General features: G+C 38.8%; 1 protein-coding gene across 3 annotated transcripts in view; it reads left to right on the top strand.

Annotated features, from left to right (window-relative positions):
- Nucleotides 1-201: 201 nt before the first annotated feature.
- The window catches only part of SCG3 (secretogranin III), a 36,018-nt gene continuing 22,355 nt past the window's right edge, over nt 202-13,864 (top strand). Inside the window, exons 1-8 of one of the 3 annotated variants that reach the window (XM_008705969.2) lie at nt 205-573; nt 1,254-1,306; nt 1,809-1,854; nt 1,949-2,164; nt 6,654-6,796; nt 7,814-7,963; nt 10,380-10,557; nt 13,472-13,588. In XM_008705969.2, coding sequence (XP_008704191.1) covers nt 483-573; nt 1,254-1,306; nt 1,809-1,854; nt 1,949-2,164; nt 6,654-6,796; nt 7,814-7,963; nt 10,380-10,557; nt 13,472-13,588 — 994 coding nt within the window. In that variant the 5' untranslated portion in view covers nt 205-482. Of the gene's footprint in view, nt 574-1,253; nt 1,307-1,808; nt 1,855-1,948; nt 2,165-6,653; nt 6,797-7,813; nt 7,964-10,379; nt 10,558-13,471; nt 13,589-13,864 lie in introns of all 3 variants that reach the window. The other 2 variants (XM_040620637.1, XM_008705967.2) reach the window with 2 other exon arrangements.

Below are 13,864 nucleotides of genomic sequence, written 5' to 3'. Positions count from 1 at the left end.
GACCCTGAGCGCAGAAGCACCCGTAGGACTGCGGCACAGAAAATACGCTAGCCTGCCAGTTGCCCCTCCCCCTAGCATTCTTGGGAGATTGGAGTAGCATTGGGGTCGCTGACGCCATCCCTTCCCGCCTCTGGCTCTCAGGGAGCATGCGCCTCCTTCCTCACTTCCTCTCCAGAAGGGAGAGAGTAAGGCTACGCCCTAGCCGACCCGCGGCGGGCCTCGCGTCACAGGAACTTCAGCACCCACGGGGCGGACAGCGCTCTCCTCCACCTGAGGACCTGACTCCCGAGCGCCTGGAGCCTTTCTAATCCCTTTACTGGGTAGCCGCGCGGAGCTCCACCGGCCGCTGGGTCCCTGCCACTCTCCCTCCCCTCGCCCGCCCTCCTAGCTCTTCCTGTTTTTACTCCTCCTTTTCATTCATAACAAAAGCCACAGCTCTGGGAACCCGGTGCCAGGCTGTTTCAGAAGCCAAGCGTGGAAGAATGGGGTTCCTTTGGACCGGCACTTGGATTCTGGTGTTGGTGCTCCAAAGCAGCCCAATTCAAGCTTTCCCCAAGCCGGGAGGCGGTCAAGGTACGTGGGCACTTTTCTTCCCACCTCCCTTTTATTTCGCCACGAAGAGGTAAAGCTTGGCAGAATCCCGTGAATTGTAAATCACCTTGCCTCTTTTCTGATCAGACCGTATCCGTGCGTATTGATAGAGAAATCAGTTCGAATTTAGAAACAGGAAGACAGGTTTTTCCCCCCACACTTTTTGAATGATAGAGTGATAACATGGGTTGTTTTGAAATATTTTGAAACTGGGCGAGGGGGGTGGTTTTTCCGCCTTAAAAAGCGGCATTTTTTTCTAGTTGTCTTACAACCTTTCTCAGATATTTTATTCATACTATGTGCAGCATATGATAAAAGAGCTTTTAATGTGCCAGTAATGCCAATCTAAATTACGCTCTATCTAGCTGGAAACAGCTGGTAAGAGAAGTGTTAGAACTAAATGTTAGATTTCTGGGCAGAAAAATGAAAGTGTAATTCTATTAACTCAGAAAGTACACTAGGATAATAAGCAAGGCAACGTTGATAATCGTCGTTAGTGTATAATCTTGATTATCTTTGTTAATACATATTTTTGTTTCACAGTCATCCAAAAACATTTCTCCTAATATTTGTTTTTCTTTTTTGGAGACTTTATGTAGTAAGAGACATATTGTGTCTTTCCACTGCACAATTAAATTTATATTTGTGTTTGGTTATTCTAGACAAACCCCTACATAATAGAGAATTAAGTGCAGAAAGACCTTTGAATGAACAGGTAGGTCAAAAGTAAAATTATAAATGCTATTTCATTTTACTTTAGTTATTATATTTAATGTAATTATGACATGACATTTTAGACATTTTGAATTCACAAACTTCAGGAGCTTAATAGTAAATTGACAGAAATTAGGATGGAAAATATAGTTTGGGAAATTGTATGTCTTAACAGTTACATACATAGAATTCTGTATAATACATAGAACTGACCATATAATAACCCAGTAAGCCCAATATCACATCCACTCTATTTTAAGACTGCTTAATTTATCAGATTTATCTTTCACCAATATTACAGAAGGGAATTAATATTTGTAGACCATCTGCCCTTTATTTTATCTCATTTAATCCTTATGGCAGTGCTTTTAAATAGAAATTATTATCTACATTTTACAAATAAGAAAACTAAATCCTACAGAGATTAAATCATTTAGCTGTCATATTTGGTAAGTAGTGGAGCAATGATTTAAAACCGGGTCTATCTCCGATTTACTTCCCAGATTGCTGAAGCAGAAGCAGACAAGATTAAAAAAACATACCCTCCAGGTAAAAATAAATTATGTTGATATAATTTAAATAATGTAGGTTATGGAACTCTTAACTAAAATGGATGTGTTGGGCTTGGGGGCTTTTTTTCCAGAAAACAAGCCAGGTGAAAGCAATTATTCCTTTGTTGATAACTTGAACCTGCTAAAGGCAATAACAGAAAAGGAAAAAATTGAGAAAGAAAGACAATCTATTAGAAGCTCCCCATATGATAATAAATTGAATGTGGAAGATGTTGATTCAACCAAAAATCGAAGACTGATTGATGATTATGATTCTACTAAGAGTGGACTGAATCATAAATTTCAAGGTAAATGAGGAAAAAGAACTTTTGCTTCCTATTTTCTCTAACATGGAGTCTTCCCATTGTGGGTTAAGAGAAAGTCTTATGTTTTAAAAACAGCCTTTGTATATTCGTAGTCCTGTATTAGTCAGGACCAATATTAAGACAAAGCCCAAATTTTTGTGTGAGGCATCAGATTCACAGAAGCCCAAATTTTATTTTCTCATTTTAAGATTCCTTTACTGATGCATTGAAAACAATTTAAATCTGCTATCTGTGTTTTATGTGATTGAATTCATTTTAACATTCTGATTTATTTTAACTATTAGTACAAAGGAAATACCATAATTCTCAAATAATTAAATCAATAAAATACTCCTCACAAAAGCTGAAATATCCATTACTTCCTTTTCAGTGTTCTTTTCCTAGTCGTATCTTTCTCCCTAGGTCATTCTAACCTTTCCATGGCTTTAATTATCATCTATAGCCTGATGTCTCGTAACACTAGCCCACACTTCTCCTTCTCTGAAATATATATATTACCTATATATAAAATAGTTTTTTCTCTATCCTTGATCACCACCATCCTTGTCCAAACTCTAATCATGTCTCACTTGAACTACAGCAAAATCTTCTAATGGTCTTCCAACATCCACTCTGCCCTTGTCCAACTCAGAGCACCTGGAGTGATCTTGTCAACACACAAGTATGAACTTGTCACTCTTGCATAAAACCCATTAGTAGATTCTTATTCCTCTTGGGAAAAAAACCAAAATCCTTAATGTGACTTCCATAGTCCTAGAAGGACAGATTCCTGTGTTCATCTAGCACACATGATCTGGTAGAAACCTGTTCTTTCCATTCATGACACTTAATATAATTTGTAATTTTACATTCCTAAGTGTGACTACTTATGTCTTTCTCCTTAACTAAACTGAAAACTTCACTAGAACAGAAACATTGTATACCCAGTGTCTGAATGCTTATGAATTCACTGCATGAGTAGATGGATAAAGGAATGAATGAGCAAATAAAATAATACACCAGGGAATAAATGAACTATTGTATCTGAGCATTGAGGAGGAGAATGTATTTTCTGTGCTAAGGACCACTGCTTAAGAGTGACTACAGATTTTCTTTAATGTTTTTATTCTGCTCCAAGGCCACAAGAGAATTATGCTGGTTATCTCTGCCAGAAAACAACTACTGATTAAATATAACTTTTATTGGATATCACAACCTGGGGAAAATTCAGAAGTGTTTTGTATATGACTGGGGTAGGGGAGGTTGTTTATATTTTGAAACATTTCATATTGTGTGCTACTCACAGAAATGTGTTTCTCTTGAATTCTACTCTTTAACCTACAATATTTAGACTAGAAATAAATGGGCAGTGGATATAGCTGCATACAAAACAGTTTCAACTACTTTGATTAACTGACCATCCGATTTAACAAAATTTTTAAAAATAGTCTAATGTTTGTTTGACTACATTTTTTTGGTCAAACTGGTTGTATGTGCAGGCAGAGGCATAGATCTGTTTGTGATCTGACCACTAACCTGAATAACTTATTTTTAAATTGTTCAACATTTTATTACCATCCCAAACGGGTTCAGAACTACCAAGTTCTAGCCCTGATGGCTCTAGGTTTACCCTAGGAGTCATTTCAAGTCCACTTGAGACTACAGAGAAGGCTTTTGGAGAGAATGGTCGATGAGTGAATTACTGGTCTCCTCTCATACCTTGGAAATCCTGGAACTAGGTGGGTTTGGGACCACCAAGTTAACTGGAACCTCAGAGGCATGCAGACTTACATCCCAGAAGGGAGAGTGAGGGAGTGAACTTCTGCAGGCTACTTGTACACCTTTAGGAAGCCTCCAGATGGGCTTGTGGGACTCATCAGGTCTCCTTTTCTATGTTTTCTACAGTATATGTGATTCAGAATTTTTCCAAGTTTCTTTTATGAAGTAGTGCTTTGGGGCCCCTGTGTGTATTCACCAAACAAATATTCATTGAGCAATTACTATGTTTCAGACTATGAACTAGACAATGAGCTCTGTGTCATTAAGTATCATGCCTGAACTATTTATCAGTCTGTTTCCAGTTCTGGCCCATATTAAGACTTTAATAAAAATGTGTTGGACAAATAAATGTCAGGTACCACAAATAGATGCAAAGGATTCAAAAAATCTGGGAAGATGATGACTTAGAAGATGGTCCTTTTACATCCCCTTAGAATGTTGTAGCTGCTTAAAAAGTGTTACGGATGTTGACCTCATATTTGCTTTCCCTCTGAGGGTATATACAGGAGGGGGAAATACGCTCTCGTGAGCAGTAGAGAAGTCACTCTGAGTAATTCTCTCCATTTTAGAGAAGTCAGGGAAAATCAGTGGAAGGTAAGGAGCAATGCCCAAGTGGTCAACTATTAACCCCATCTAGCAAAGGTCTGCTAGGGGAGTCCTAAGCTCCTGGCTCAAGAGAATGCAGCAGTGCAGCAGAGCAAAGAGGCTGTTTCTTCCGAGTGTTGCTTATGTTCTCCCTGTTATGAAGTAAATGAACTGAAAAACAGTCATCTCAGTTATTTTCCAGCTCTGGCAGGCAACCAGTACTCTTCCTTTATTTCAGGTCCTGAGGGATTAAGTGGGAAGGGAAATAAATTTTTCCACCTCTGCATAGACCTTGTGTAGTTTCTGCTCCACATATTCCCTAGAGTCTGTCTTGCAACCCACAAATGGAAGAATCAGACCTGAATAACAGTGAGTCTCTGCTCCTGAGAAACATGGATTAAGAACCCAATCTTCAGTCAGTCAGGAGGGGAACTGGTTTTATGGGTTTTTTCTTAGGGTGTTTTCTGTTTATTAGTTGCTCTGATACAGAGGGATCAAAGGGCTCCTAGCTAATGGATTGGTTCACAGCTCAGCAATAATATACGGTCAGGAAGCTTCTAGTCCTCCATGTATAATCACCCTATTCAGTTTCCTAAGCTTCTTTTCAAACAAAAAGAAAATGTTCTGCCTAAGGCAACGTATATCTTCAGCTGTACAGACTCTGGAAGAAAGGTTGTGAGAGAACTTTCTTGTTTGAATCCTCAAAGTCATGGAAGAAAAAGACAGAATAAAAATAGAAATACTAGGCTCTTCTTTCTTTGAGTAAATATGATCAGAATTATTTAGGCAGATTTTGACCAGAGACTCAATTTTCATTTTCTCTAGAAGGTAATTGCAGTTGGTACAAATCCACTATATATAATAATTTTTAGCTTTCATATAATACTGCACATTAGCTTTCATATAGTACTTTGCAATTTAAAAGGTGCATATACATCTTATTCCCTCTGAACTTCATAATAATCCCATGAAACAGATAATCCTATTATCTCCCTTTACAGTGGTATAGTGGTGTGTATATATAGATATAGATATAGATATAGATATAGATATAGATATATCTATAGATATATAGATATAGATAGATAGATAGATAGATAGATAGATAGATAGATAGATATAGATATATATAGGATATATAGATAACAAGTGGTGTCATGGGCTAAAATTCTGATGTTTCCAATCTGTCTAGAGATGACAGGAAGACGTAAGTGCCTTGTAAATTTGCACATATTAATATATTGATTGATGTGGTCTAGGTTAGAAAAGACCAACTGACACCTGAGAGTTGTCTTGGACCTGGGGCAGTGCTTCCTTGCCACCAACCCTACTGTGCCTTTCCCTCAGGATGGGCTCTTGCTTTACTCTGAAGTAGTGCTGCCACATGTGTTGCCAGGAAAGCCAAGGGTACATATTTGCATCTCTGCAGAGATTTACATAGATTTACATATTGCTTTATACAAATCTGTTGTCTCATTTTAAAAAGTTTAAATTTCAGACACATAAAATAAGTTCCCTGTTCTCTAGAGTAAGGGGCTTATCACATTAAGCTGTCTTCCATAAAGGAGTTCTGACACACGTTCAGTTAGAAGTAAATATTTATTCCAAATAAGTCATCAAATCTTCAGTACACCCTCTCTGATTCTGGGTGGGAGGCAGGTTTCCCCACCCTCAGCCCAGGAATTTGCCAGCAGAAGGAATACGTGTGCAGGTATTACCAGTCTACTCCTTATATGGAAATGGAATACCAAATTATATAATATATAGAAGGGTGTTTTGGACAATATGGCACATTACATAAATATGGCCCACTGTAAAATTTTAAAAAACAACCTTGTTTGTTTTATTAGTGAGAATAAAAAATGGAGAGGCCTTTTGTGTTGTCTTCAGATCTTCCTTTCTCTTACCATGACATAAGTAGCTTTCAGAATTTCCATTACCCTCTTAGCATCTCACCTTTAAGTAAAATTTTATTTCAAACCGAGGGCTTATGTGGACCAAGCAACACCATAAATGCATTCCAAACATATCTGAGTGTACCAGAGCAAGGTACAGATTGTAAATATAATATGATCCATGAAATAGGCCTATGACAGCTATGATATGGAACTGCGATTGCTCTGTCTAGATGATCCAGATGGCCTTCATCAACTAGATGGAACTCCTCTAACTGCTGAAGACATCGTCCAGAAAATTGCTACCAGGATTTATGAGGAAAATGACAGAGGAGTATTTGATAAGATTGTTTCTAAACTGCTGAATCTTGGCCTCGTAAGTCCTGCATGACAATTAACCCATTTCTTAGTACAGTTCGGAATTGGCTAAGAAGCCAAGCCACATGATCCAAGTTGTAGCCAAATGTTTATAACACCTCTACTTTATATTAGTCTCTGTAGGTTTTGAGGACAAATGAGACAATATTCTTCTAGAAGCTTATAGTCTACAGGAGGAACTACACAAACATACACATGCCCACAATGCGAGTGACATCTAAACCATGAAAGCAGTTCAGCATGTCAGAGGATGGGTCATCTACAGTTGGGCAATAAAGAAGAGCTTCAGGGAAGGAGGTGTTTGAAGTCAGCTTAAAAGGATGGTTAGAATTTAACACGCAGCAGTAAAAGATACGTGAATCGTGAGAAGAGAGTAATAGGTGCAAAGACATGCAATGTTTGGGAAACTGAATGCAATTTAATCGGATCATCCCTCAGCCTGGCTCCCAGCCCTTGTATAGCCCTGTCAGGCCCTAGTAGGGTGCTAAATTTGCCTGTTTCAGAGGTTACCTGGCCATGACTTGCAGCTGAGTATTGAGAAATAACCCTCGAGGGACACCTGGGTGCCTCAGTAGGCTGAGGTCATGATCTCAGGGTCCTGTGATTGAGCCCCATTGGGTTCCTGGCTCAGCGGGGAGCCTGCTTCTCCCTCTCCCCCCTGCTTGTGCTCTCTCTCACTATCTCTCTCTCTCTCTCTCAAATGAGTAAATAAATAAAATCTTTTAAAAAGAGAGAGAAGTAACCCTCAAGATGTTTCTCAAAATAAGGGTTCCATGGATTCCCAAAGATAGGCCTGATTACTTGTGTGGCCCACAAGCACTTTTCTCCAGGAGTGCTGGGGCAGGCACTAGAATGGCCAGCAACTAACAGAGGCATAAACAAGGGTTGTCTAGAAAGAGGGACCAAAAGATTCTCTCATCTTCTAAAAAATGTATTCAACTGCAGAGTTTAGTCTAGATTTTTTAATCACAAGTATGAGAATACCAGTTATATGTGTTTTCACTCTTTATAACAGATCACAGAAAGCCAAGCACACACACTAGAAGATGAGGTAGCAGAGGTTTTACAAAAATTGATCTCAAAGGAAGCCAACACTTATGAGGAGGAACTCAATAAACCAACAAGTGTGACTGAGAGTCAGGCTGGAAAAATACCAGAGAAAGTGGTATGTATATGTGAACTCATATGCACGTCATGGATGTGTGAATATGCATGTGCGTCTATGTCTACTTGTATTTGTATGTAATTAATATCCGACTTGGTGCTCAAGAAGATTTGGGATATGTGACACGTTTAACCCACTTAAAATATATCCTCACGAAATACCAATAAGTTAAAAAATATAAATCAACTCTATGTTGAAAATGAAGATACAGGTTATATTATATTACACAGTAAAGGTTGAATCTTATACTCCACAGTAAATTAACCCATAATGTTAGGTGGAAATGTTATAACCATTCCACATAACAACTGCTTGTATAATGTCAGTGGACTGGAACCAAATATTTCACAGCTCTTTCAGTATACAACTTCTGTTCACAGAATGTCATCATCTGCCTCCAGAACCCAAAAAAAGAAACTCGGGTTGATTTGATCCTCTGCCACACCAGCCTGTGTTCCCCAGAGCTAGTCTCCTGATACTGCCTCTCTGTTATATCCTGAGCTCTTCCACCTGCTCTTTCCTCTTCTCATTGGTTCAGAGGCCTGGAACCATCCTTTACTTGGACTAGTCATTCATCCTTCCTTCCCCTTCCTGGACTCTGTGCCTCTTCATCTTTTCTTTGGCATCCACCAAGCTACTAAAATCTTTCTCCCCTCTTTGAATTCCTTGCAAAACTCTAGATGGAGCTGACACAGAGGGATATAAGAAAATATCAAACTCTTCACCTCTCCACCAGAGCACCCAGACCCCATGGTTCCTCATCCCCTCCAACATTGTATCCCAAATACAAAGAAAAAGAGTGTATAGGCCTATGGTCCTGTTTTGGAGAAGACTAGAAAACAGAAACTGGGTCTGGATTTTTCTTTTACTAGAGAGCATAACAGCTCCCTTTGGTCTCCCTACTTCCGATCTCCACCAGCTTTCATTTTTTTAAACAGCTTTTAAAGATCCACTCAAAACATTCTTGATTTATCAAAGAACTCATGACATTCATTCAAGCCCCCCTCTGAACTGAAAGTGACACAGCTACTATATTTTCCTGATCTTTCACTCACATCTTGTACTCCTTATTCACCCATCTCTAAAACATCCATATACTTGACCTGTTCACTCATGTCATCTAAATGCATTAATGCATTCGAAATATTCATTCAATACATATTTATTGAGGTACCAATTATGAACCAAGCACTGGGGATGTAATGCTCATTCAAAAAGATAGAATCCCTGCTCCCATGAAGCTTAAGGTCTAATGGAAGAAGTAGATGGTCTTCAAATAGTCACCTATTTTAACTACAACTGCCTTAAGTGCTCTGAGGAAAGAAACATGGTTCTATGAGACCTCGTTAAAAAGGAACCTCTTCTGGACTTAGGCTCAGGGAAGGCTTCCCTGAGGAAGTGACTTGAGCCATAACTGAAGGCTGAATAGGAGTTAACTTGTGAATATGAGACCCAGTATGTAGAGAAGAATGTGTGGAGTATCCAAATAGCTGCAACAAGGGCAGGGTGGCTCGCACACAGAGCAATGAGAGGTCATCCTGGGAACGTGAACCCAGGGCAGACCAGGCAAGGCCTTGGATTCTGATCTTTATTGTAGGATCAATGGGAAAACAATGGAGGATTTTAAGCAAAGAAGTTACATGATCATAAAAAGATAACTCTGGCTACAACACGGAAAATGCAGTGTTGGGAATAGATTAGAAGTAGTTGATGCACTGGTTAGAAGGTAAGAGATGAAAGTATCTGGACTAGAGCCAGGTAATGGAGAAAGAGAGAAGTGTACAAATTTGGGATAGATTTTGAAAGTAGGGCCAACAAGGATGGATCAGATGAAGGAAATGAAGAGGAAGAGACAAAAAGTCTCTTAAATTTCTGTCTAGTCCACTGAATGTATAATGGATCATTAACTAAGATGCAGAACACTGGAAATGGATCAGGTCTGGGAGAAAGTGTCCTGTGTACCTTTCCAGATAGCCCTGAAAATTTCACTGAGAAGTCCCCAAGGTGTGACTGTTCTGTTGGTGTTAGATATTCTGACAGGCTTTCCTGTATCCTGTCATCAATTCTATGACTTCAAAGCTCCCCTCCTCGGTAAAAGGCATTTCTATGAGGAGACACTCATGAGAACTGACAGAGGGGAACTTGGCCAAGTAGGAGCCTAGAAATTCCCTGTCTCTTCTCCAGGAGCAGGAGCCAGGGTCCTCAGGTGAAGCATATGTCTCTTAGCCCCAATGACCTTTCCATGTGGCTAGATGCCCACATGCCTGGGAAAGGGTTTGAATCTGCAGGAGCTTGCGAAGGAGGAGGTATTCTTGCACTTCACATTCAAGGGTACCACAGAGGAAAGAATCAAGCTGGATCGTAATTAGTTCTAACAAAATGTTTATTTTTTATTGATTTTCCCGCCCAATGGAAGACTCCAATGGCAGCAATTCAAGATGGTTTTACTAATGGACAAAATGATGAAACAGTATCTAATACCTTAACCTTGACAAATGGCTTGGAAAGGAGAACTAAAATCTACAATGAAGACAACTTTGAGGAACTCCAATATTTCCCAAACTTCTACGCACTACTGAAAAGTATTGATTCAGGTAAACACTGTGTTTTCTGAACATGTGGAATAGAAACAGTAATTCCAGGAAATGTATGGGTGGGGTTTTTTTCTTCCTGTTTTCAGTTTCTAAAAGCAGCCTTCAATGACATATATTGTGGCCTTGGGGAAAAGAGTTCACGTCAATTTTTTCAAAAGAAGTATACTAGTCATGAAAATATTTAGGAAAGGATAATCAGGAAAGGTGGAGTTTCTGAATAATTTAATCTTTTTGTTAACAGAGCTTTCATTTATTTGTTCAACAAACAGTTACTGGACAAGTGTGGTGTTTGGGGACATTGAGGTGAGCCCTGTGCGGATGAGGAGAGAAATCAGTGTCCCTGCCTGACTTGCTCAGCCTCATATCTTATTGCAAATCTTTTTTTTTTTTTCTTTTTAAGGCTGTATTCATTTCCCCTCTTAGTGGGAATGGTGCATATAACATAATTTATCCTTTTAAAAATAATTCAGATTTTTGCTTTTTAGTCATTTTCAGCTTTGGTCTTGAAATGAGTTCAAATGAACTAAACATTGGACCACAGAAGGTCAGGAGCCCTAAACACACTTGGAGAATGATTTGTTTTTTTAAAAACAAAGTCCTTAATGTGCCTTTTTTCTTATCTGTACACCAAAATAGGTTAGCTGAAGATTTCAATTCACATTTTGATTTATCTTCAAAGAAGATAATAGTAGGCACATTTGCTGTTGTTGTTCTTGTCCAGACAGATGCTCTGCACTGCTTTATGGCTTTTCCTCTCACTGTTCAGAGATTCAGCCTGGGATTGAACATTTGTAATAAATATTTCCCCAAGAAGTGACTTAGAGTGAGCTGTCACTTCTGGAGAACTTCCATTGTCCTTCAGTACCAGACATTGGCCAAATGGCACCAGCCCCTCTGCTGGTGTCTGCAGGGCTGGTACATCTTGAGGGTCCATTCTCAGCCATCTTGCCCCATTGGATGGCAAATGCCCAGCTCAGAACTGTTGTCATCTTGGTGAGTCACTTCTTGTTAGGGAAGAACATCAGCATGACACCAAATACCTACACAGATGTGACCTTGAACAAATAATGTGATGGGTGAAGTTATTTACTGGTGCTTTTCCAGGATCTCTTCCCCATTTCCTCTCTCACCTTTCTTCTCTCCAAACTTTGGGACTTTGATGATATTTGAAAGATTCCACTGTATGGGAATGTTTTTTATTTTATTTGTTTTTATCTTTCAGTTTCCTTGACCCCATTATTTCCTTTATTTTTATAGAATTTTAATTTAAATCCTTACACTAAGGTCTTTGATAATACCCATCTTTCTCACCCAAGGTCTGAACCAACTGAGAAATAATAAGATGGGTGGAACACCAAAATATTTCTGATACTGATATAGTCTGGGTTGTAAGTGTTGTAGAATGCAGCTTAGTGTGAGATCCAACAATGGGCTTGCTCACTCCTTGTCCTCAGTCTAGTTCTTGGAACAGCCAATACCAAGGATCATTGGATTCTACAGAGCAGGCACTTGTCTCAGGTCCCTGCCTTCCACTGTTCCAAGGGAGCAAAAAGAAGAAAGATTCCAAATCCCTCTCAGTCAAGAAATATAGACTAATGGCCACTGCCTACCAACTTCATCTGTAGGGAGGGGGAAAGGCCAGGAGTATTTAGAAGAAATCCTTCATGGCAGCTAAAAGAATAGGGAAAATGGGCTCTCCTTTAGCACCTTTCTTAAAAAATGGAAATAGATATATATATATATATAGAATGACTATGGAATCATAAGCCATCCTTTTCTATCAAGATGTAGAACAGTATATCAAATATGAAGAGTTCCCAAGAAACTGTTAATAGTGGTTACCTATAGGGAGTAGGAGTTGGGGGGGGGTAGGAAGAAAATGTTATTTTCACTATTATTTACTTCTGTACTGTTGGAATATTTTTACCATACGCATATATTCTTTCAAATAAAGTTTAGAAAGCAATATATACTACTATTAAAAGAACAACCTTGCATTATAAAAAAAGATACATGTGTGTTTTTATTTTCAAATATTAAGTTTGATTAATGAAAACAGGTCATTCTTGCCCTGAAAAACATACAGTATCTTTACATGAGTAAAGAAAAATTGTTGGGTCACAAATCTTTCTTTTTGAGTTCTTATTACCTCAGGTTGCAAACTATCATCTACTCTATTAATAAAGTATTTTAGATTAAAGTAAATCTTTTTGGAGAAGTTATAATTGCCCATTTCTGGAAAAGTTCAGTATACCTATACATTATCCTGTATTCCAAACCAAGTCTTAGGCTTTCTGTCAATTAAATATATATGGTTTCAGGGGCGCCTGGATGGCTCAGTCGTTAAGCATCTGCCTTTGGCTCAGAACGTGATCCCAGGGTCCTGGGATTGAGCCCCGCATTGGGCTCCCTGCTCAGCGGGAAGCCTGCTTCTCCCTCTCCCACTCCCCCTACTTGTGTTCCCTCTCTTGCTGTGTCTCTGTCAAATAAATAAATAAAATCTTCAAAAAATATATATATATGGTTTCAGCTATAAAGGTAGGGAGAAATATTTCAATAAAACGTCATTCTTCATACCCCCTTCTGTTTACCCCCCCCCTTCATTCTTCCCTTCCATGAGAGACTGTGGACTCTGGGAAACAAACTGAGGGCTTCAGAGGGGGAGGGAGGTGGGGGATTGGGATAGGCCGGTGATGGGTGTTAAGGAGGGCACATATTGCATGGTGCACTGGGTGTTATACGCAAATAATGAATCATGGAGCATTGCATCAAAAACTGGGGATGTACTGTATGGTGACTAACATAACATAATAAAAAATTATTTAAAAAATGTCATTCTTCATAAATTGGCACTGAAAGAGGAAGCTATCCTCCACTAGTTTTTTTTAAAAAATTATTCTGTTCTTTTATATAGAAAAAGAGGCAAAAGAGAAAGAAACACTGATTACTATCATGAAAACATTGATTGACTTTGTGAAGATGATGGTAAAGTATGGCACAATATCTCCAGAAGAAGGCGTTTCCTACCTCGGTGAGAGTCCTCTCTGTTTTGTTTTTACTGTAATAGTTTTCATTGTCAAAGTGAAATAGGGATTTGGCAATAATAACCTCACAAATTTGATCATTTATGCCAAAAGAGCCCAAAGCACCTGGGTAATGGGAATTGACCAGCTTGATAATGCATACAAATAAAATTAACCAGAAGTTTTCAACTCTTTACAGATACAGCTTAAGTACAAACATTTCACATTTATTACATGTTTTCTTACTAACATTTTCTAAATATCTCCATGGAGACAATTTTATT

The sequence above is a fragment of the Ursus maritimus genome, unplaced genomic scaffold (genome assembly GCF_017311325.1).
Source record: "Ursus maritimus isolate PB19 unplaced genomic scaffold, ASM1731132v1 scaffold_35, whole genome shotgun sequence".
Lineage (NCBI taxonomy): Eukaryota > Metazoa > Chordata > Mammalia > Carnivora > Ursidae > Ursus > Ursus maritimus.
Note: the sequence above shows the minus strand (reverse complement) of the source record. Positions and strands in the feature narration are given on the sequence as shown.